The sequence below is a fragment of the Canis lupus genome, chromosome 10 (assembly GCF_003254725.2).
Source record: "Canis lupus dingo isolate Sandy chromosome 10, ASM325472v2, whole genome shotgun sequence".
Classification (NCBI taxonomy): domain Eukaryota; kingdom Metazoa; phylum Chordata; class Mammalia; order Carnivora; family Canidae; genus Canis; species Canis lupus.
In genome coordinates this window covers 61,552,505-61,573,420 of record NC_064252.1, presented here as the reverse complement: position 1 = coordinate 61,573,420, position 20,916 = coordinate 61,552,505, and the positions used below count along the sequence as shown (strand labels likewise).

Genomic DNA, 20,916 nt, shown 5'->3' with positions numbered 1-20,916 from the left:
AGAATATTCTGGAGGAGAACCCACCTCTGTTCGGATTTGAAATGATCAGAACATCTCTTCAGCCTCCGTCATGGTACTTCTTGCTATAGGCAGAATTTTCTTGCAAGACAAATGTTAGTCAAACCAGCGTTTTTTGTTTGTGGTTGGTCACTTGGCATGCAGCATGGCTCCTTGTCCTGGACGATGAGGAGGCCATTTTAATGGCAGGCAGGGTAGCTGTGTGTTCACTGCAATGGAATAAGAGCTTCCAGGAGAATTGGTGGCTTTGGGGGAAAACTCACAGTGGCAGAAATTAATTGGAAAGTAGAGTAGAACTGACTTCCAAAGGCTGGTATTATGTGGATTTGGATGTGCTGTAGGCAAACGACATAAAGGAAATGGAATGAGAAATAGTGTAAGTGACTGGCAAGGATCCTATTGGCTGGTAGACTAGTGTTGACCGCTCCCCCAATGTGAATTTAGTGAGGTGTTTCCACTTTATCTTCCCCAAACTCTCAACAGTGTTATTGGGGTCTGAGACATCCTTCAGAAACGTCTTGGCCACCTATTGTTTTATAACCAACAGCAATTTATTCCTCTTTCTTTGAAGATAAATTCATTTTGGGTGGTAGTAACTTCAGGCTGTTTTGGAATCTTTGGCTATTGGTTTGAATTTTTTTTTTTGTAATTATTTTCACGTCAACCAAAGGTAGAAAGTTTTACTGAATCCCCCTGCAGTATAATCAGTGTTTCCTTTCATCGGGTGGAGCAAACTATTTACAGCCCTAATAGGGTTTACAGTGAATTCTATAAGTGATACTGACTTCTGTGTCAGCAAAAAATGAAACAAAAACTGATCATAGATGACATTACCTAAATGACAGTACCTACGTGTGTCCTTTCTTTCACATTTGCTGTAATCCTGTTATGGCATTGTCCTATTACCCCAAGTACTGTCATCTTTAAATGCTGTCAAATCATAACTGGATTGCCAAGGACAGAGGAGAGGAATCAGAGAGAGCACAATGGCATTTTCCAACACTACGGCAGAGACGGCTCTTTCCCATCCCATAGGCTGAATTCTTGGAGAAATTGTTCAGTTAAAATGATGACTCAGGTGTCTTTTACAAGCGTTGACGAAATAGCCAGATTCCCTCGTCATGTTCCTAGAAGGAAAGAAAGAAACGTTCTCTTTTAACAGCTAATGAGACACACTCTTCCAGGATAATGTTAATGTTTCTGGATAATGAGAACTCTTTATAAGTATTATTATTGTGTTTTCAAAACCAGGTCAAAAGTAAGAGCAAAGAGAGGGCTCTGTCTAAGAATTTAAAAACCAATGGTTTCTCATAATGTCTTCCCAGACTGGGTTAGGAGACTCCACTTGAAAGATGGGAAACGGAATCCTAAGGCATTTAGAGGCAGATGTTGTGGGACAGCTGGAGTTGGGAGCATTCATATTTTGGGTTTGTTCCATATGAGCATGTTCTTCCTTGTATATTTAGACCAGATTAGTATCCAGATTTTGCAAAAAACGTTCATAAATTCCTGTCTTCACCTTTCTGCAGCTTCTGTAGGTACACTAGTTCATGGGGAGATGGCTGCATTAAAATTAAGCCTCTTGCTTTTTGCACTCCATCGCTCATAAATAAGGGAGTGAGAAATGGTTACCCAAGCACCCTCATTCAGGCTAGCTTGGCTGCCAGAGAATAAGGCTAAATTTAAGGGGACCAGCTAACACTTCTTTCTCATGCCTCTTTGTTTTTTCGCTTTTTATTTTTTATTCATTTTTTATTTTTTGCTTTGGATTTTATAACAGTATAACTGAGTTTTTCCTTAATCTGATTCTGTATTCATTTTTTAATAGGTAATGTTGGTTAGTGTGTTCTATTATTTATAGCTCTCCAGAAGGATCCCAAGGGAAGATAATCTCCATTTGAGGAGATGATTTCCCAGTCTCCACACAGATGACGAAACAGTAACTGCCCACTACCCGGCCTGCCTCCTGAGTTTTTTTTCTTCCACTCTCGGTGTGTGGCATGTGGGCCGCAGACACCCGAAAGCCTGGCTGGAGGTGCAACATGGGATGTGCTGACATTAACGCGAAAGGACTGGCTAATTGACTTGCAAAATATAGGTTAGGGAGTTTTATGGGATATCAAATTATCTTCTTCTTTCTCTGATTAAAGACAAAATATTATATTAAGTAGATCATTACATGGGTAAAAGGTTAGACCTTCACACACTTAGAGGTGTAGCGCTGGCGTTCCCCTTGCTGCCGGCAGAGGCCTGTGGCAAGTAGCGGACGCAAGGCCAGAGGACTCACTGTTCACAGAAATGTGACACGTCTGGATAGAGAAGTTAGATTTATCGGAGGGGTGTTTGCCCTGGCTTTGAGTGGTCCTGAGTCTTTTTGATTCTCATAGAATAGAATCTCAAAATTAAATATTAATTTGTTCTGATCCCATTTCTGCTAGCAGGGACCAGGGCAAATACATGAAAGGGGGAGTGAGCTGTGGGCAGAGACGGGATCACCCCCAGGCTGCCTGCGAGTGGCATTCACCGGGCACAGAGTGCAAACGTTCTTTCGAGGGATGGGGTTGTTCTAGGACTAGGAACTGCTTGTCTGTCGCACCGTGATGCCTTGGTCAACCGTCTAATGTTACCAAGTTCTTCCTGAAAGAGATTTCAGTCCTAATCCTGATGTTGAGGCGGAGCTTCCATGTGTCTGATAATAACCTGCCAGCTAATCCATCATGCTGCCCACTTCGGTGCATTATTTATTTCAAAGCCTGAGGACCTCAGGCCACCACAGGGCTTGTGATTTGTAGAAAGAGACAATTTCATGGCTCTTCCAGACCAGATGTACTGTAGACTGGTAGGTCTTTAGAAGTTATCTCTTAAAATATGTGTATGCACATACAGTAAGTATAGGTTTCTTGAATTTCTCACATCAGTACTGAACTACACATGTGTGCATAAAGTGGACCATCAGCACTTGCTACCCTATCTCTTTCATCATGTGAGAAGGAGCCATGGTTGCCAAAGGGGCGGTGGGCAGCCTGGGCCAGTAGAGCTGTGGTTGGTGTCTTGATTTGATGTGTGGGGGAGAGAACAAATCATAAGTCATTCTCTGGAAATGAGCCAAGGTCCACCTGCAGAGCAATGACCCTGAAAGCCCCGGTACCAGCCTCCCCGGGATGTCTTGACCTTCAGCAGCCTTTTTTTCAAATCCGCTTCAGAATGGAGAACAGCTTGCCTGTGTCCTGTACTGTTGACCTGCTGACAGACAGGAGCATTAGAAACTTTGGATAGATATGGAAATAGAGGCCTAAAAATACTAAACAGACCTTGCATGTTGCCGGGGGTGGGGGGTAGGGGTGGGGAGGAGAGAGCCAGAGCAGAAAGTTGGAGAAAGTAGAGGAAACACTAAAATGTGCAGCCTCATTCCCTAGCCTTCCTATTGAAGATGGGGGTCAGTTGTGGCAGTATCTATTTCCAAGAGAAGACAAAGCCATCTGTTGGGCGAGGGAATTTGGAAGACCTGGAATTGCTGTGTGACCTTAGGGAAACACTTGCCTTCTCTGGGTTGAGCTCAGCCCGCGGCTCACAAGGGGCGGTGCTGGTATTTATAGACCATGTTTGACAGTCCCGAGTGGAAGGCAACTTCACTTCTCAGCTCAGAATAGCAAGCGTTGTTTCTTATTTCTAGGTTGCTGGGGCACCTTCCTAGTTGCCTAATAGTCGGCAGCTTGGTGACGTTGGATGAAGGGTTTGTCTCCTGACATGAGTTGACATGGTTCTTTCACTTTCCACGTTATTTTCTGGGTCTAGGTTTTTTCTTATTTTTTTCCTCATAGGTGGTATCTACCTGAATAGGGAGTCTGCCCTGGCTCACACCATCCTGTTTGGTCGGTTAGCTTTGAAGGCACTGAGGGTTTTCCTGGGACTGGAAAGCCAATGGCCAAAGTGACAGCAGCAGGATGTGGGTGGAGGCACGGGCCCCTCTGGGGTTAGCGGCCCACTGCTGCTGTTGAGGATGCTGTCCTTGGGAATCTTGCTGGGGTCGCCTCGCTCCACCCCGCCGGGTCGCTGTGACTTTAGCTAATTCTGGGTTTGTGTGAATTCATCAGGCTTGCCAATGGCGACCCACTCCATCCTGTCCCATTGCACTTCAGAAGCCAGCAACTTGCAAGGCCAGGCTCCCTATACCCTCAGCTGCCTGTGTTCGTTTGCAAGACCTCAAGGAAGAATTGGGCCTTCTTAGGGAACTGGGCCCAGTATCAAACTGGGGGTCAGTGTGGGAGCTATGGAGGCAAAGGATAGCTTTTTCTTCCAGAGCTGTCCCTTGTACCTGGTGGAGGTGTGTGAATAGCTTATATATTTCCAATTTGACTTAAATACTGGTCTCTTTCTTGGCCAAGGCTTAGATAAGTGCCTCAGAGCATTTCCTTTTGGCCTAAACTTGATGAAATTTAGATGAATTTGATGAAATAAACACAAGTTTACATATGCACGGTCATGAACACATCACCCATCCCCTTGTCCACCCCAGCACACATCCCATAATGAGCTATTCCTAAGTGAGAATTCCTATAATTCTGAGGTCTTTCACTGGGGTGGTGACAAGGGCAGAAAGCCTCAGCCCCATATGCATTTTTGCTTGAGTTGTTAACCTTTCCTTCTTCCTTCCTCCTCTTTTTCCTCCCCTGTCCAAAGGCCCCCTTCCCTTAAGAAAAAACATGTGAGCCATGCTGGAAGTATAGACTTGACCTCCACCTCACCAGGTGCAGCTGCTGACCAGGGCAAAAAAAAAAAAAAAAAAGGAAATATTTTTTTTTTAAAAGAAGGTTGGAGGAGGGGGGAGTTTCTGTTCCACAATCACTGCTGTTTCAATAAAAAGCAACCTGGTTTATCTGTAAAACCTACTTCCCTTTCTGTGAATGTGACCGTGTTCAATAGCAGTGTGAGTGAGTGAGCGATGTGTGAGTGTGAGTGTGTGTGTGTGTTGGGGGTAACGAGAGGAAAGGTGACAGAAGGGAGATGCTAGAGAGAGGATGGAAGGAAGAGAAACAAGAGGTGGAAAAGAGAAGGAAAAGCAGAAAAGAGAGCAGGCAAAGAGGCAGGTGGGAAAGAAGATTGAAATTTGAGCTATTTTTAGCTGAATGTGAATGCAGATTTCATCAGGCTTGTTGGCTGTGGGGAAACACTGTGTGGGGACAGTCACCTTGCATGTAACTTCCTGCAAAGCGGCCACGGTGACTAAATTTTCTGACACTGTCAGAGTTTGGACAACCCTGCCAGCTCCTGGAAGGGCAGCCCAACAACTGTCACAGGCAAAGCATCAAAAGTGTGAGCTGTCGATAGTGACCTGCATTTGCAGAAAATCTGAGGGCTTTCTAATTAACAGGGGAGCTCTAAATTAGAGTAAAGCTGTTTGACAAGCCCCCTCAGATGCACTAAGTGTCACGGCGCAGATCATCATTACGTCTAACAAGCTTCTGATTTTTAACAGAAGCTATGAGGTGAACTCGCTTATAATGGTTCAGTTTCAAGGGGGGAAAAAAAAGCCACCCCCTCCCTAAAAAGGAAGAAAGAAAGAAAAAAAGAAAGGAAAGAAGCAAGGAAGGGAAGAAAGAACAAGAAGGAAAGAAGGGGGGGGAATGAAAAGAAATTCTCACGTGAGTGCTTTGGGCAAATGCTCAGATCCCATCCCCGAATTCTTGCCCTTGTTGCTAGCCGAAGCATTTGGATACATCTTCTGGTTTAGATTTTCCTTACTGTAATCTGTGTCTGCTAATATGCCAGCCTGTTCATTTGATATTTCCCGGAGACAAGCATCTCTTGTGAGCTATTTCTGACCGTTGCGTATTCCGCGGGGCCTGGATTGTTGAAAGCAGTGCCCCAAACCGTAACAACCTGAACACTGCAATCCAGACACGCGATAGAGGCAACAGTTGATTAGGGTTCTACCCTGGACGGAGAAGCAGGCGAGGGAGGGGCTGCAGGAGATCGCCGCTGGACCTGGGGACTTGCCTGAGACCACTTGGGGTTCATCTGCGCACAGGCCTGCTGACCCCGGCCCGGCCTCCTTTGTACGGGGCGGAGGGATGTGAATCCCAATTTGAGGCATTGATCTAAAGCAGTTTTCAGAGGCCTGAGAGGAGCTGATGGTTTGTGTGTGTTTGTGTGTGTTTGTGGGTGTTCCCCTCTCTAGACCATCTCTGTACCCCGGGATATCCGTTAGAGGAGGAGAGGGCCGTAAACCGTCAGGGTTGGCCCCAGTTGTTCAGGAAGTGCAGCATTAGGGGCAGCACTTCTTTCGCTTGTGTAGATTCCCCCCAAACCACCCACACCATCCTTGCAATTATTCATGAGAAGTAAAATAATATAAATCACACTGCCTGATTCTTCTCAAACAGCTTGCGAAGTAATCACAGGCTGAAGTGCAGGTTTTCTTGCAGTGTCTCTATCAGTAAATCAGATTTTGAGCATTTATCAGCAAAAGTTAGGTTTAAACATCATTCCTGTGATGTTTGAAAGAAAGATTTGTTTCAGTGGGGACTCTGCCAATCAGCGATCTTCCAGCTTGACTCTGCTATCAATTATTGCTGCAATTATTTGTCTAGTTGGATATTTAAAATGTCATCAGAAAGAGATGATTACATATTCCAGAAAGCAAGGCACTGTATAATCAGATGAACTGAATCCAGTTAAATGTAGTGTGGTACCAACCTGTCCTTCAAAGTACGATTGTTGAGCTACCACCAAAGCAGCAGCCTCCTGCCCGGTTTTCAGGAAGCCGGTCTTAACCTTGGGATGCAGTGCGCTGCCGGGGTCGGGTGATACTCAATTATGGGAACCTTTCCAAGTCTGAAAATGGAATTGTTCCTTCAGATACACGAGAAGTACATTTTGGTTATCTCATTCAATTCATCTGCAGATCTATAAATAAGAAGTCCCTCTATTCTTCTTGCTTCCTGTGGATTTAAATGCCAAATCCTGATTTGTGGCAAAATTGTCACATGCCCCTTTTCCCACTCTCTATGCCTGGTGCCCAGGATCTAAGCAGTGGCAGTAGAAATTACAACTGTTTGGAAGCCAAGAAAAAGCTCCATTTCTCACTTTTCTCCAATTCCGGATATTCTCGGCCCTGCTCCATCTATCAGCCTTCTCCCCACACACCTCCTCCACTGCACACCCTCCTTCTGTCCGCTCCACGAACAGGAAACAAATACTGCTTCTTTTTTTTTTTTTCTTTTCTTTTTTATGGAGGAAAGAGACCACAACCTGAACAAACAACCAAAAAACAAAAACAAAAACAAAAACAAAAAAACTCCGACCAAACTAAACTCTGTAGATAGAAGATAGAAGGATCCCAAATTGTCCAATGTATAGAAATTCCCCCTTAATGATCTGACCCCACTCCTGGTATTCGATCAGAAAGTGACAGCCAAGCCCTCAGCTGGGCAATGTTAGTCCATCCCCATTCTTGGAACTGACTAGAGGTTGCAGAGACGGTCTCTGTATCTAGGTGGGTTTCATGAGTTAGAGAACAGGGTGGGCTGGCTGGCAGGATTTTTCCCAGTTCACTTCCTACACAGCATGCTGAGGTCTTATGACACCATAACGCCTTGGTGGCCAAAAGGCTCACCCATCCTCACATAAGATGTACTGGGGGCGGAGGGGTCTGTTAAAAACTTAATCTCAGGGCCCCTGGGGTCTCAGTCAGTTGAGCGTCTGACTCTTAATCTTGGTTCAGGTCTTGATCTCACAGTTGTGAGTTGGAGCCCCACGTTGGGCTCTGTGCTGGACACAGAGCCCGTTTAAGGAAGGAAAGAAATCTCACCTGTGAAAATAAAAAAGCACCTTTTAAAACATTGGAGCCCTGGGTTGTGTGCACTTGTGGGAGAGAGAAAGATATAGGGAGTGGAACATCCAAAAAAGAAAAGAGAGAGAAACTTTAGAAAAGTCACAACCCATTAAAACGGAGAAGAAACACGGTCCCTGCTGTGATCAGCATTGGCCAGGAGCTGCCACCTTTATCCCCTCTCCTCCCTCACTGGCTGTGCTCTAGGACCCTCATCTTGCCTGGGTTTCCTAGCCAGGCCCTGCCACATGTGGCCAGGGTGGCCCCAGCCCCAGCCCAAGGTGACCAGGGCAGCTGACCACACTGCCCTTTTGGAGGGGCCACAGATACTGCTTTGACCCTTGAAAGTGGGTTATCTGCTTGTGGCGGGTGAGGTGTAGTGTGTTAAAACCATAAAACAAAGGTGCAAAGGGCCTGGTTTAGTTCTGGAGTGATGGAGGGAGGCCCTGGCTTCTGAATGTTTGCCCTGTTCTTGGGACCCCTGCTCTATTTTTGTTTTAAGGGTGTACGTTTCTTTCTTCGTGACCCCTAGCATGTCCCAAGCAGGGGTGGGGGCCCAGGGAGCGAAGGGTGGGAAGGGAGGGAATCTGTGGGGTTGTCTCCAAAGCCCACAACCACGGTTTCACACCATGTGGCCCTTGCCAGGCCTTGGGCTGGGGAGCCGGGGCCCCACAGAACACAGCGGGGCTTTGCATCGTTCTTTCTCGGGCCTCCACCGGGCCATGCCAGGATACGGTGCAACTTTTGGGTCATGAGGTGTGGGTGGCTGCAGGTGTTCTCCTGCCTCTGAGGCAGGGAGGCAGCTGAGACCAACCCACCAGCCTTTTCTGCACCTTCCATGGCCAGCTTCTTAGCCTGATTTTTAAGCCCTTTTAGTGGAGCAAAACCATGGGTTCTAAATAGAATTATCTGAACTGAAGAACTTCACACTGTTCTTTCTCTTGGGGCAGAAAGATAGGGGTGTAGGTGGGGGATGAGAATAGAGGAAAGTGTGGGAGATTACTAAAAAAAATTAAAAAATCGAGAGAGGGAAAGGAAAGGGACCCAGATTAGGTAATTGGGGCCAGTTCATCAGAAGCCTTAAGAAAATTGGGCATCTATTGTAACTCTTCTAACTGTGTAATTACACGGCGTTTGGAAGGTGAATTATTAACCCGATTGTCCATAACAACCATTGAGTAAATGTGCGATTACAGATTGCCAAAATCGTACAGTGAACCGATGGGCCGGCAGCCACTTTCAAGGGGCTCTAATCGTGTCCTGGGCCAGGGCTGACCGAGGCTCCTTGGTTAGTGAATCATTTACTGGAGATTCCGCGGTGACCTGGGGGAGGGGGGGCCCCTGCGGGCCCGGGGCAGCCCGTCCGGCCAGGCCGTTGAGCATGAGGGTTCTCAGTCGGACCTGAAGAAACGTCCACTCCCGCGCCCAGTGTCTACTGAGAGGCCAGAAGGGCGTGGGGCGTCGAGGTGCCCCCCATGCCGCCTTGGTTCTCGGCAGCCCGGGCCTGTAGTCGAGGAACCGATGCCCACGTGGAGCCCCGGACCCAAGAGAAACGTGGTGTAGGGCCGGGGAGAGGACTGGTGCCCTCCGGCGTCCTCCCAGGGGCCTTTGTGCCCCCCCGGGGGGGGATCTCAGGGGGGCCTCCTCCGGGAAGGCCACCGCCCTCTGCAGCCTCTCGGCCGAGGAGCGTCAGCCAGGAGCCGCGGGCCATAAATGCAAAGTATGGGCGAACAAAAGCAGCTTTTGAGTGAGAAAGCTGAGTGGAGTTGTCCCAACCTGTCAACTTCAGATTTCTTCCCTCCTCCCCATAAATCAAAAAACGGTTGGTGGAAGGGAGGGACAGAAGCGTTTCATTTTCAGATTTTGTAAGAAAATAAAATCAAATCAAAAGAACCTGTCCCACGCTGATACCTTACATGCCAGGTTTGAGCCTGAGGCACATTTTTGTGGCCATGTAATAAGCCTCTTTAGAATGGTGACAGACCCTTGACTCTTTGCCTTGAATTACACTGATAAAAGACATTTTATTGCGTTAGAGCTGGGGCAGGAGTACAGGACGGTTCTTGCCTGGTCGGCCTCTTTGAAACCGCGTCAGCCCTGCTGTCCACGCTCCGCACCGCCTGACGGGGTCCTGCGGGCCGTGGCAGGGGGGCTTTCTACCCAGCAGTCGAAAGTTGAGGCTCTGGAAGTAAAAGGATTTCAGCCTGAGGGGCTTGTTAGGGAGAGTGGAGTGTCCCCGGTCCTGGTAGGCAGAAGAGACCTTGGCATCGGTGGCCCCAGGTCAGTCTCACGGTTGGGACCGCACGGAAACGGCGCGTGGCTGGGAAAGCTCACCCTCTCAGACCTCATTTCCCAGGCAGTCTTAGAGAGATTCCAAAAACAAAACGATTCTGGGGTCTCCCGTGTGGTTGTAGGGTCCCTTTATCCGCCCTTGACCCCTATGGGATAGGGGCAAGGGCATTGTGGCCCCTTTGCCCGGCGAGGCCAGGTCTCCACGAGCTGAGCTCCCAAGTGAACCCGTCCATTGGGTAGAAAGGAGTTGGTGCATTCTTGGCTTGAAGAGCTTGGAGGTGTCTGATAACTCTGGGTGTTACCCTTGCTGAATCAACAGAATTAGTAAACCCCAGAACAGCTAGCAACACCCACCCTGTGGCTGGATTGGGAACTCCTGAATGAGTGCACATGATACATGTGGGCACCTCTTTTTTATTCAGGAAATTCTTTCCAGGTTGGTTAGTGGTATAAATGAAGGATTAGAAATTGGGTAAAAAGCCAGAAAAATAACCAGGAAGCCGAGAAAATAGGCCTCGGATAAATAGGCTATGTCCACCTCTCCCTTGCTCTGTGGGACTCTGGCAGAGAGGTTGGGGCTGAGGCCAGAGCTTGGCTGCTCTGCGCCCAGGAGGAGGAGGGAAGGTGCTGAGGGACACAGGAGTCGGTAGCAGAAGTTGGAGGAGCTTGTGGGCGGGCAGAGGCCTGTTTCTGAAAGAAGGACTAGCTGCCTTGGGATGAGGCCTGGCCTCCCAGGACCAGAACCCTCCTTGATTCAATCTCACCTCAGGCGAGAGGGCAGCCTAGTTTTGTTCCCGAAGAAATGTCAGAGCCTGACCTGCTAGACCATTTTTTTTTTCTTTTGAGTTTGTAGAGCTTTGAGGCCTTAAATTAGTTCTCATAATTTCCGAGCACTTCTGTATTAACCATAAGACGTAATAGGTTTTGATTCTGGAGAATGGCCAAATCTGGTTCTAAGAATCTCTTGGCCCAGACTGTCACAGAGCATTTGGCCTGTAGGATATGCCTTCCCCACTGCCTCACACACGCGCACCACTTTATAGCCCCAGGAAGGCGAGTGGTTGCCTGTAAAGGGCATGAAGGCTTGTGTCTAGACCACACGCTCTGCCTTGGCTCACCTTGAGGGCTTCTGAGGAGAGCGGGGATGAGGGGCAAAGCTTGGTCCCCAGGAAGGTGGACGGGTCCTGCCTTTCCTCCAGTCCTGTCTTCGTGACCTGCAACAGGATGCTTTTGACACGTTCTGTTTCCTCGCTGGGGAGGTGAGATAACACCTTCCCTCATCCCACAGGATTACTGTTGGGGCCAGAATGTGAGGAGGATGCTTTGGGAAGAAGAGAAGCCTCTCCACAGGGGCCAGGACATCTTCCCTTAAGAAGGGCCAGGCTGGGAGGCCCGACGCAGCCTTCCTGGGGCTATCTCTTTTTTGGAGTGCCTTTCCATTGAATGGTTGCACAGATCAGTCCTAGAAGATAAGACCAGAAAATTCTCCAGCTCCGTGGGTGCTCAGCTGTGCCTCTGCCCTTCCTTGTCCCTCCAGCAGCCCCACCGCCCCATCCTGCAGACTTCCTCCTCCGCAGCACCCAAGAACACCTGGAAACATCAAGGATCTCCTTATAAGCTTGGCTTTCTTAAGCTTGTTCTGGTATTTTCTTGAGACTGATGAAAATGGTGGTCTGGAGGCATAAATTACCTTTGCTGTGAATCGACACAGATAAAAAGGCTCGGGGTGGCCTCTTCAGAGTAATTTGGGAGTTGCGTGTTCTGCTGGCTTTGATAGACAAGGCCTCTGCTCTGGCTGGTGTTATCAGAATTAAACGTTTGCTAAGCAAATGGTCAGCGTCACTGGATCCATCTTTCGGGCCCAAATGCCTTTTCCTCCCTTCAGTGGGAAAATGTTGATTCCACCCTCCTCAGGTGTCTAATACTCGAGTCAGGAGAAACTCAAGTGTGGTTTTCAAGGCTTCCCAGGTCTCTGGGACTATGATTTTCCATTCTTTCCTTCATTTCACCTGTGCCAGGTGTGTGTGTGGGGGGGGGGGCGGTGAGTGGTATCTGTGAATGTGTTTGTGTGCAGCTGGACAGTCTGGGTGACAGCAAGGGATTCAGGGCACCTTCTTGGATCACTGTCCGCCCCCAACCACAAAGGTATTGCATTTGAGCCCCACCTTAAGGGAGCCCAATACCCACAAAACCTCATCAATGGCAACTGATAAATTAGAGGGTGATTTTTCACATTACAGAAAGATTGTTAACTTTTCAAAAGGTTTCGCCACAGGGTTCCTTTAAATAGTGAGCTCCCCCACTGAATTTAAAGTGTTTGTTTACAGATCATTAACTACTTGACAGAGAGGTTGGGGAGGGGGTGGAGGAAGAAGCACTTAAAAGGTAAAATGTTAGAAGCCCTGCCAATTTTCGATGGGCCTGGAAGGGTGATGAAACATCTCTGAAATTATGTCGGTTAGCAAATGTGATTCAGTTTACAGAAACTCACTTGACACATGGCTTTCCAGGAACCCTTCAAGCTGGTTGAGGGCAGGGACCACAGGACACTGGGGCCTTGCCGCCCTGGTTTGAGGTGCTGGGTGAGGACTCTGGCTTTCCTTCGAGTCCTGCGTGTGCCCTCTCCTGAGCAGTGGGTGCCAGGCCCTGGCAGGAGGCCGAGAGCTTTGCCACTGGCCGTCTGGCACGGACAGCCGAGACCTTTACTCTTGACATTTAGCCTGAGTTTGTGGAAAGTTTTTTCCTGGTTCTCTGTGACCTTCAGTCTCTTTGGCTCTGGACCCACCTAGGTTTCCTCCTTGAAGCTCAGACAGGTGATCTTTGCAAGATTGTGCCCCTGGAAGCCGAAATCCACCATCAGGCCTAATTTCTGTGTCTAAGAATTAGCTGGGCAGCTGCACCCAGCCCACACTGGCCAGAAGCCTCCCCTAGTCCCTGCAGGGGCGCTCACTCACAGGCCCACCCCGCCCGGCTTTCAGGATGGGCCCACCCTGCCCGGCTCTTACCTGTATCCCAATCCCCAGCGCTAGATCTGGTCTCAAAGAGACTCCGACTGGCAGGGGAAACAGAGGGAGAAGTCATTTACCTGACCCGGTCTTGTCTTTTCAAGGACTAGAAAACTTAGGGTCAGAGAGAGGAAGGGATTTACTCAAGATCATGCACAGCTGGTGAGTGGCAGGGCTGGGCCTGAAGAATCTGGATTCCTGACTTTGTGCCAGCAGCCTCTCCAGAGGAGCGAGCCCCTGACGAACTAAAGGAAGAAAAGAATCTGGAGAGTGAGGGTCAGTGCGGTTCGTGGGCCAGGGCATCATTAAAAGTAGTTCTCATATTCTCCCAAATGACCTGCAAAAGACCCCAGGTTGAAGCAAGCCCACACTTACATGTGCATGCTCACACACACACACACACACACACATATGCATACACTCACGCACACCCCACCACACACACACAAACAAAATCCTCAAATAAGGATGGGGGTGGGGGGTGGGGGGTGGGAGTGAGGGTACCCCCCCCCCCCCCCCCCGCCTTCCCTGTGGCTTTGAAGAGAAGAAAAAGGGGAATTTTGGAGAGAAGGTCAAGTTGATGATTGAAGAGACAAAGCGGTGGAGGAAAATCTGCACGTTTCTTGCACAGTCATTTGTTGAAAATGTGTCAGCAAGTACAAGCCCATCTTAAACGGGCAATGATACATCTGAAATAGATTATTTAAGCCAGGGAGGCAATATTGCAGAGATGAACGCGGCTATCAACACTTGTTTGTCTGACTCAGAGGAATAAAACAGTGAATTCTCAGCAGACCACCCACCATACATCAGGGGAGGAAAGTGGAGGTGGGGGCGGGGAGGACAAAACGGGTAGATGATCTTCCAGGAAGAGTCTCACAAGCGTCCCACATGGCCGTGTCCCTTATTTTAAGAAAACGTGACACTTGCAAGGATGAACCTATAAAGGCCGAAGGCTTCGCAGAAGTCCTCACAGGTTTATTTAGACGAGCAGATCCTCCGTTGTCAACCGAACGTATCAGCGTACAACATCTTGATCTAAATGTAACTACCTGTTGGGCCCCATTTGCTCCGCGCACACCTTGGCCTTTGCTCCTCTGGGCGCCTGTACCTGCTTTTGCTTTTGTCTAGAAAGTCCTTCCTCTTGGCCCTCCAGGTGCAGTTCATAAGTTACCACTTCCTGAAAGCTGCTCTCCTCCCTTTCAAGTGGAAGTAATTTCTCTTCCTTTGAATTTTCATAGCTGGGCCTCTCTCATGACACACGTTCCAAATTGGAGTAGAGCGATTTCTGTCCTGGCCTTATCTTCTCTACCAGTTGAAGGCTGCCGTGGGGAAGTCTGTGTCTGGGTTTTCTTTGTGTTAGCCCCAGACGCTGGCCCCTTGCTTTGGACCTTTCAGGCCCTCGGTAAATAGTTGTTGGATGAATGCACGAAAGAGTGAATGAATGGAATTAACCTGGGTAGCACGATTTGCAGAGTGAGGTATACAGTTAAACAGAGGGAAAAAACTGTCCTAAGACAATTTGTCTTTATATAGCTGCCCTTCCAGTCTCCTTGATAAGTTCCACCATTCTAAGGCAAAAGCTTAAAGTGTAATAAAAATTTATCTAATTCACAATCAAGTGAAAATACTTTGGGCCCAGAGCCAAAGAATATTATTGGAGTGCACTTTTTTCAACACCCTAAATTTAACCAGCTGGAATTCTTTTTTTAAGTACCATCCTATTCAACCTTTTGAAATGAAGGATTTGCCTTTTAGTGGGAAATCTGCATTTCAACACAAAGATGGAGCACAATGTCTTTGGTTTAGTTATTCTTCTGAAAAGCAAGCTTTTTTTTTTTCTTTTTTGAATTATATGCTTTGCTTATGTTAAAGACACAGATTGCAGAAAATTTTGTTTAGGCCCGACAGATTGGTAGCTTGCATTTTTTGCATTTTTATAGATAAAGGGGCATGAAAGGTGTCATGTCTCCCTCTCCCCTCATTGAGTGAATTCCTAGGATAAGAACTCTAAAGGTGAAGTGAGTTTTTAAACAGTCAAGGCTGTGAGAGGATAGAATTGGTCAAAAAAAGAAGGGTTTTTAAATGACTAATTGGTGAAATGAAAGTCACCGGTGAAGTCTCGAGGAATATAGAGATCATGAGCAAGTTTCAGCAAAGAAATTCTGTTAAGTGTGATATCTCTAGAATTCTCGCTTGCTTTCATTTGTACAGGATACACTTTTTTAAAAGACCATCACAATTTGGTAAAACCTTAGCTGGTTAAAAAAGCAATGATGGAAAAAATGCTCATGTAAATGCTCATTTCCAGAACAAAAGGGAATGCAATTTTGACAATATCAGAAGGTTAATTAAGAAGTCTGTTAGCCCTGATACAGCTGGCACATTTTCAGTTTCGATTGACAGGACTCAAGACATAGGCCTAGCTAATGTTTGCTCTATAATGCTGTGCTAAGTCACAGGATCTGAAAGAGAGGAGCTGGTATCTATGGTAAACGGAGGGTCAAGAGCTAGAAGGACATTTAGTGGATTTGCTTTCTAGTTAAGGAAGCCTCTGTCCCAGACTAGCTGCACTGTTGTTATTTTTGTGATTTGGATCCACTGATAATTGATTAGAACTGAAATTGGTTCATTCGGGAAACTGTACAAACTTTGAGGATGTATTTTTAAGTGTAGTCTGTAAGCTCACTACTGGCTGGGGGAAGAGGAGATTTGGAAATTTTGGAGCTGAAAGAGAGGATTGGGGGTCCTTTATTTTGGCCTATCACCTAAGATGGAGATGCCTCCTCATCGTGGTGGGTTGCCGCTCCTTCTTTTCTGGTGGACCCAGAGTGAACAGGAGGTTATGCCTTCTCAGGGTAACCCATTCCACTTGGGGACAGCCCTACTCTTTTTGTGCTCTACCTTGTTGGAAAAGCAAGGAAGTTCTCTAAAAACATATGCTCAAGAAAGGAAACATATATGCACTGTATACACATGCGTATACATTTTAGTAAACATCAAAACATCTGTATGTCTATGTACTCCTCTAGAGAGGCCTGGCCAGGATTTGATACCTGATAAAAGTCGGGCCCGCAGAGCAGTCACTAAGCGTGTTGGAAATGATGCTTTGTGCTTAGCTGTTTGGGACATTTGTAGGTCAGCAGTAGACTATAATGCGACTGCATTACATACCCAGTGATTAATTTCAGAAACAAGCGGCATGTCAATAATAAAGGAGTCTTTGAGAAACCGATTTAAGGACCTTAAATTCCAGGGATATCCCACAGGGCTTCTAGAGCTCTGCATCAAAAGTTGGTACCCATTGTATACAGAAATGTAAAGTGATCAATGTAAAACATGAAATCAAAACCATTCCCAGTTTATTGCCAATTTTTAATGAGACCTCAAATATAAGATTCATTATTTTTTATTCAGCCGTAAAGAAACGTTGCCACTTAATAATGCATAAGGCATTTCCAAGGCCCCAAGTGGAGATGCTGGGTCTAGAGAGACCCTTACGAATGAGAACAGGTTAAAACACCTTTCACCAGAAGAGTACAGGCATTTGAAAAGACTGATCCAGAAGAGGGCAACACATCACATACGACATACGTGAGTCCAGACAAGGACAGAGAGCCCAGTTCCTATTGCATCCATGCGGCGTGCCACAGCTGCATTCTCAAACATTTCAGCCTTCTTGGAAGTGGTGAGGACACCGTCTGTCTAGCGTAAACCGGTTTGGATGTAGTCTTGTGCAAAGAGCATTCCCTGTTTGATGGAAAGCTTGGGTCTGTTCTCTGTCCTATCAGTGAAGGAGGGTGGAACCTGGGATTCCACACAAAAGGATTCTTAGGTATGTCCCAAGCTTGCTTGTTTTTGACTGTTCTAGTCCTAAAAGACGTGAGTCCCAGACAGAAGGGACAACGGTTGCATAGCCGCTCTGGCTCTCTGCCAGAGGAACATGCTTCCAGCTTCCATGCCTCCCCTGACCCTAAGACAGCGTTATTAAACTGGAACTGTGCATGCATCACCCGGAGGGTCTGTTAGACATAGAGTGCTGTACGGCCCCCGACCCCAGGTTTTTATTCAGTAAGTCTGAGGTGGGCCTGAGAATTTGCATTTCCAACCGACTCCCAGGTGATGCTGGTGCTACAGCCTATGTCTGCACTTGGAGAACTGCTGCCCTAAGAGTACCACCAAGGAAACAAAAGAGAGCAGAGCTAGACTGCCCACATTCCAGCCCACCACTCTCTGGGGAAAGTGAAAAGAAAAGGTCCTCAACCAGGGCTGGCTCAGGCCGGTGGAGCTGCTCGTTGAGAGTGATGCTTAGAAGCATTAATTGTGAGACTCTGCCTAAAACATGATGAAATAATTGAAAGCATCATGGCAAGAAGTGAAACCCTTGGGAGGCTATCGACAATTTAGCATTTCCAGTTTCAGTGAGAACGCCAACTACTTATCCAAGGAGGATGTGTTCAGTGGGAGAGGCTACAGAATCAGCTGGGCTTCCCCATTGCCTATACTTTGACACTCTTCCTGGAGGAACAGAAATGCAAGTATGGGTCTCTTGGAAAGATAATATCAATAGCTTGTGAAGCCGGTAGGAACAGTTTGTCTCTCTTCAGCTGGCTAATCCTGTAGGAGAAGCAGAGGTAGAGGGTAAAAACAGTGAGGTGGGGTGAGGTCGGATGCAGAGAGAGGCTCAGGAAGCAGATCAGGTGTTGTTTTCCAGTTTTGAAGCCAGGTCAGTTTATTTGGACCCTCCCACAAGGCCCACTCAACACCTCTGGGTTGGACTCTGTCCCAAGAGGTTGTTAGGAGAAGTGTTTCTCCTAATGGGTTAGGAGAAAGAGAACCCTCCTCACTGGCACTTCCTGGGCAGGAACCTGGGGAAGAGATAGATGGCTATCCCAGAAAAGAACACTGGACAAGGGGTCAGGAGACTAATTCTGATCTTTGCTCTAACCATCAGCATAGCTGTGGGTCAGCCACTTAATTGCTCAAGGCCTCCGTTTTCCCATCAGTCAGATGCAGGCATAGACTTGAGGATCTCGAAGGTTTTTTTTATCATTCAAAAGCCAAAAGCAGGTCATGATGCCAGATACCCAGATCCTCTCCTGATGAGCCCTCGCTCTGCCATGTGGCCTTGTCCTGTGGAAAACTGGACCAGGCCGCTGCCTCCCCCCTCCGGGGCACCCCAGGGCTCTTCTCAGAGGGAGCGGCGGGGAGTTTGAAATCAGACTGTCCCACACAGGGGTCCAGGTACCTTGCTGCACCTCTGCTAGGATCCCAGAGCTACCTCCGTTGTGCGGGTCTCCTAAGAGGGTTTCCGTCTTGGTCACAGACAAACTTAGGAAGTGGCTAAGGCAAGAGCGAGTACAAAAACGGGTTCTCTGACTTCTTGTTGAGAAACACAATGACCAAATCTGTAGTTAATTTTACCCTCCTCTCTCAATACCCTGTTTATAATATAAACAGTCAAATGAAGACATACTTGTTGTTGTTGTTGTGAAGTCCAGTCTCTGCGCCTTTTGCCGGTTCATTTTGTGGTATTTATTTTGTTTGGGCTTGGAGCGGAGGATATGCCTCTCTAGATGGTCTCCGGCTAGGTGGGGTCTCTGTAGCAGCCCCCCTTTGCAGGCCTGGTAACAACGGAGCATAAAAGCTTCCACGAGCCCCACACCATTGTTACCCACCGGGCTCCCCATGAAAGGGGAACTTGTGCTGCCTGCCCCGGCTGTTCTTGGCAGCGAGAATCTCTATAAGGAGAACAGGATGTATTTTACACTTGAGACCTGCTATCCTCGAGTATAACAACAACACTTTTAAGTGCTCTTAATATTAAGCTAATGGAAAACATACTCTGTTTACTCACCATCAAAGTCTGTTTTTCTTCTCTCCCTCCTCCCCCAATCATCACAAACTCCCAGCCTCTAGAACACGCTGAGTATCTCCTGCTCCATCGACCCTACACTCTGTCTCAAGGTTGACCTCTGCATGCTTGATTGGCTCAAGGTGGACTTGGAAAAACTAGGAACTTACCACAGAAACCATATAATCCCCAGGTTGCACAAACCAAATATTTCCTTTCTCACAAAAGTCTCGGTGCTAGAAATGCTTGATTTACTGCTAGATTTATGTTTATTAGTGTGAGAAGTTGTTTCTCCTCACCAGAGAGCAACCAAGTGCAGTAGAATGGAGAAGGTGGGCCACTTTCTCTGGGTGCTGCTGTTGCTGGAATGCTGCTGGTTCTCTCCTTGTCACATAAGAGAATAGGATTCCTCACCCTCAAGATTGGCCTTGGCCAAAGTTATTTGAACCCCAGAAATCTCAGTCTGTATTCTCTACTGCTTTGTGTTATAAGAAGCCATGTCTAGGGATGCCCAGCTGGCTCAGCGGTTGAGCATCTGACTTTGGCTCAGGTGCTGATCCTGCGGTCCCGAGATCAAGTCCCACATCGGGCTCCCTGTATGGAGCCTGCTTCTCCCTCTGCCTATGTCTCTGCCTCTCTCTTTCTCTCTGTCTCTCATGAATAAATAAATAAAATCTTGGAAAAAAAAAAAGAAAAAAAAAAAAAAAGGAAGCCGTGTCTATAAGGGGTATTCCATTGATACAGTTCTAGAGTGTGGCCCAACCAAGTCCAGAATGCCTAAGATTTCCCTGCCTTTGAAGTTGCTGTGATAAGTACAGCTTGGGAAGAAGTTGTAGAGCGGGGAAGGTGGAGTGGGACGCTCTATTCCAGAAGAAATGATTCACAGATCCATTCATTTCCTACTTGCATATTGTTTTTTGCTTGGGCTTGTCTTGGAAAGTAAATGTATGCATGTTAACCAGCCTTGCAGATACATCCCTCCATTCTACCAGTCAACCCCGTAATATTACCAATTTCCCCCTTACTGTTTACGTATCACGTATTATAAGACAACAAACAATAACAAACAAGCAAATGAACCAAAGGCCACAGCCACCGCCCCCACAACTAAAACAAACTCCTTCTATTTTGTCAAAAAGGACCAAAATCAGAAACAAAACAAAATTGTGGCACTAACTTCATCGTTGTTTTTTTTTGATAGAGGCCTTGGGCCGGTTAACTATCTGCAAGGCTGCTGTAATGATGTTAATCTATTTTAATGGAATTGAAATGTGATATCCTGTGGTTTACGATGCACGTTGTTTATAGCTTTAGTGCTTGATTTTGGGTTTCTTTCACAGATAAACTTCTGCACTGGAGGGGCCTGTCCTCCCCTCGTTCTGCACACGGAGCTCTAATCCCCACGCCCGGGATGAGTGCAGAATATGCCCCGCAGGGTATTTGTAAGTTGAGCATTATTTCTTCTACAAATGTCCATGTGTATAGAGATGAGAGTTTCTGGAAATTACCTTACTTTTTAAGCACTGAAAGGAGTTACTTCCAAAATAGATTGGCATCCTCATATGCATTATTCCATTACTCACTTGGCACCCTCTCCCCCACTCCACTCGGTCCCCTCCCCTTCCTCCCTCCCCTTTTTTGTTTCTTCCCTCCCTAAAGACGTGGAGCCACAGCAGCTCAGCCCTGGGAGGGGGGGGGGTCTCCTCCCCAGGGTCTTATCTGGCTCTACGGCTGGTGACCATCTACATCTGTGTGTTCAGGGCTCATTTTATTGCTGGACATTCACTTCCATGGCCTCATTTAGGACTTGGAGTTTGTCCCACGGTGTACATGATAGCAGAGGCCAGAACCGAAAGAAGTCAGTGTAGAGTTACTCTAGAGTGATTCTCGTATATGTTATCTATGCATTTACATGT

General features: G+C 47.3%; 1 protein-coding gene across 15 annotated transcripts in view; it reads left to right on the top strand.

Annotated features, from left to right (window-relative positions):
- BCL11A (BAF chromatin remodeling complex subunit BCL11A) overlaps positions 1–20,916 on the top strand; it is a 102,400-nt gene that overhangs the window by 66,079 nt on the left and 15,405 nt on the right. For 11 of the 15 annotated variants that reach the window (XM_049115556.1, XM_049115557.1, XM_025468362.3 and 8 more), the window contains one exon: positions 20,341–20,442. The exons of the other annotated variants lie outside the window; for them this stretch is intronic. In XM_049115556.1, coding sequence (XP_048971513.1) covers positions 20,341–20,442 — 102 coding nt within the window. The remainder of the gene's footprint in view (positions 1–20,340; positions 20,443–20,916) is intronic. 15 annotated transcript variants of the gene reach the window in all.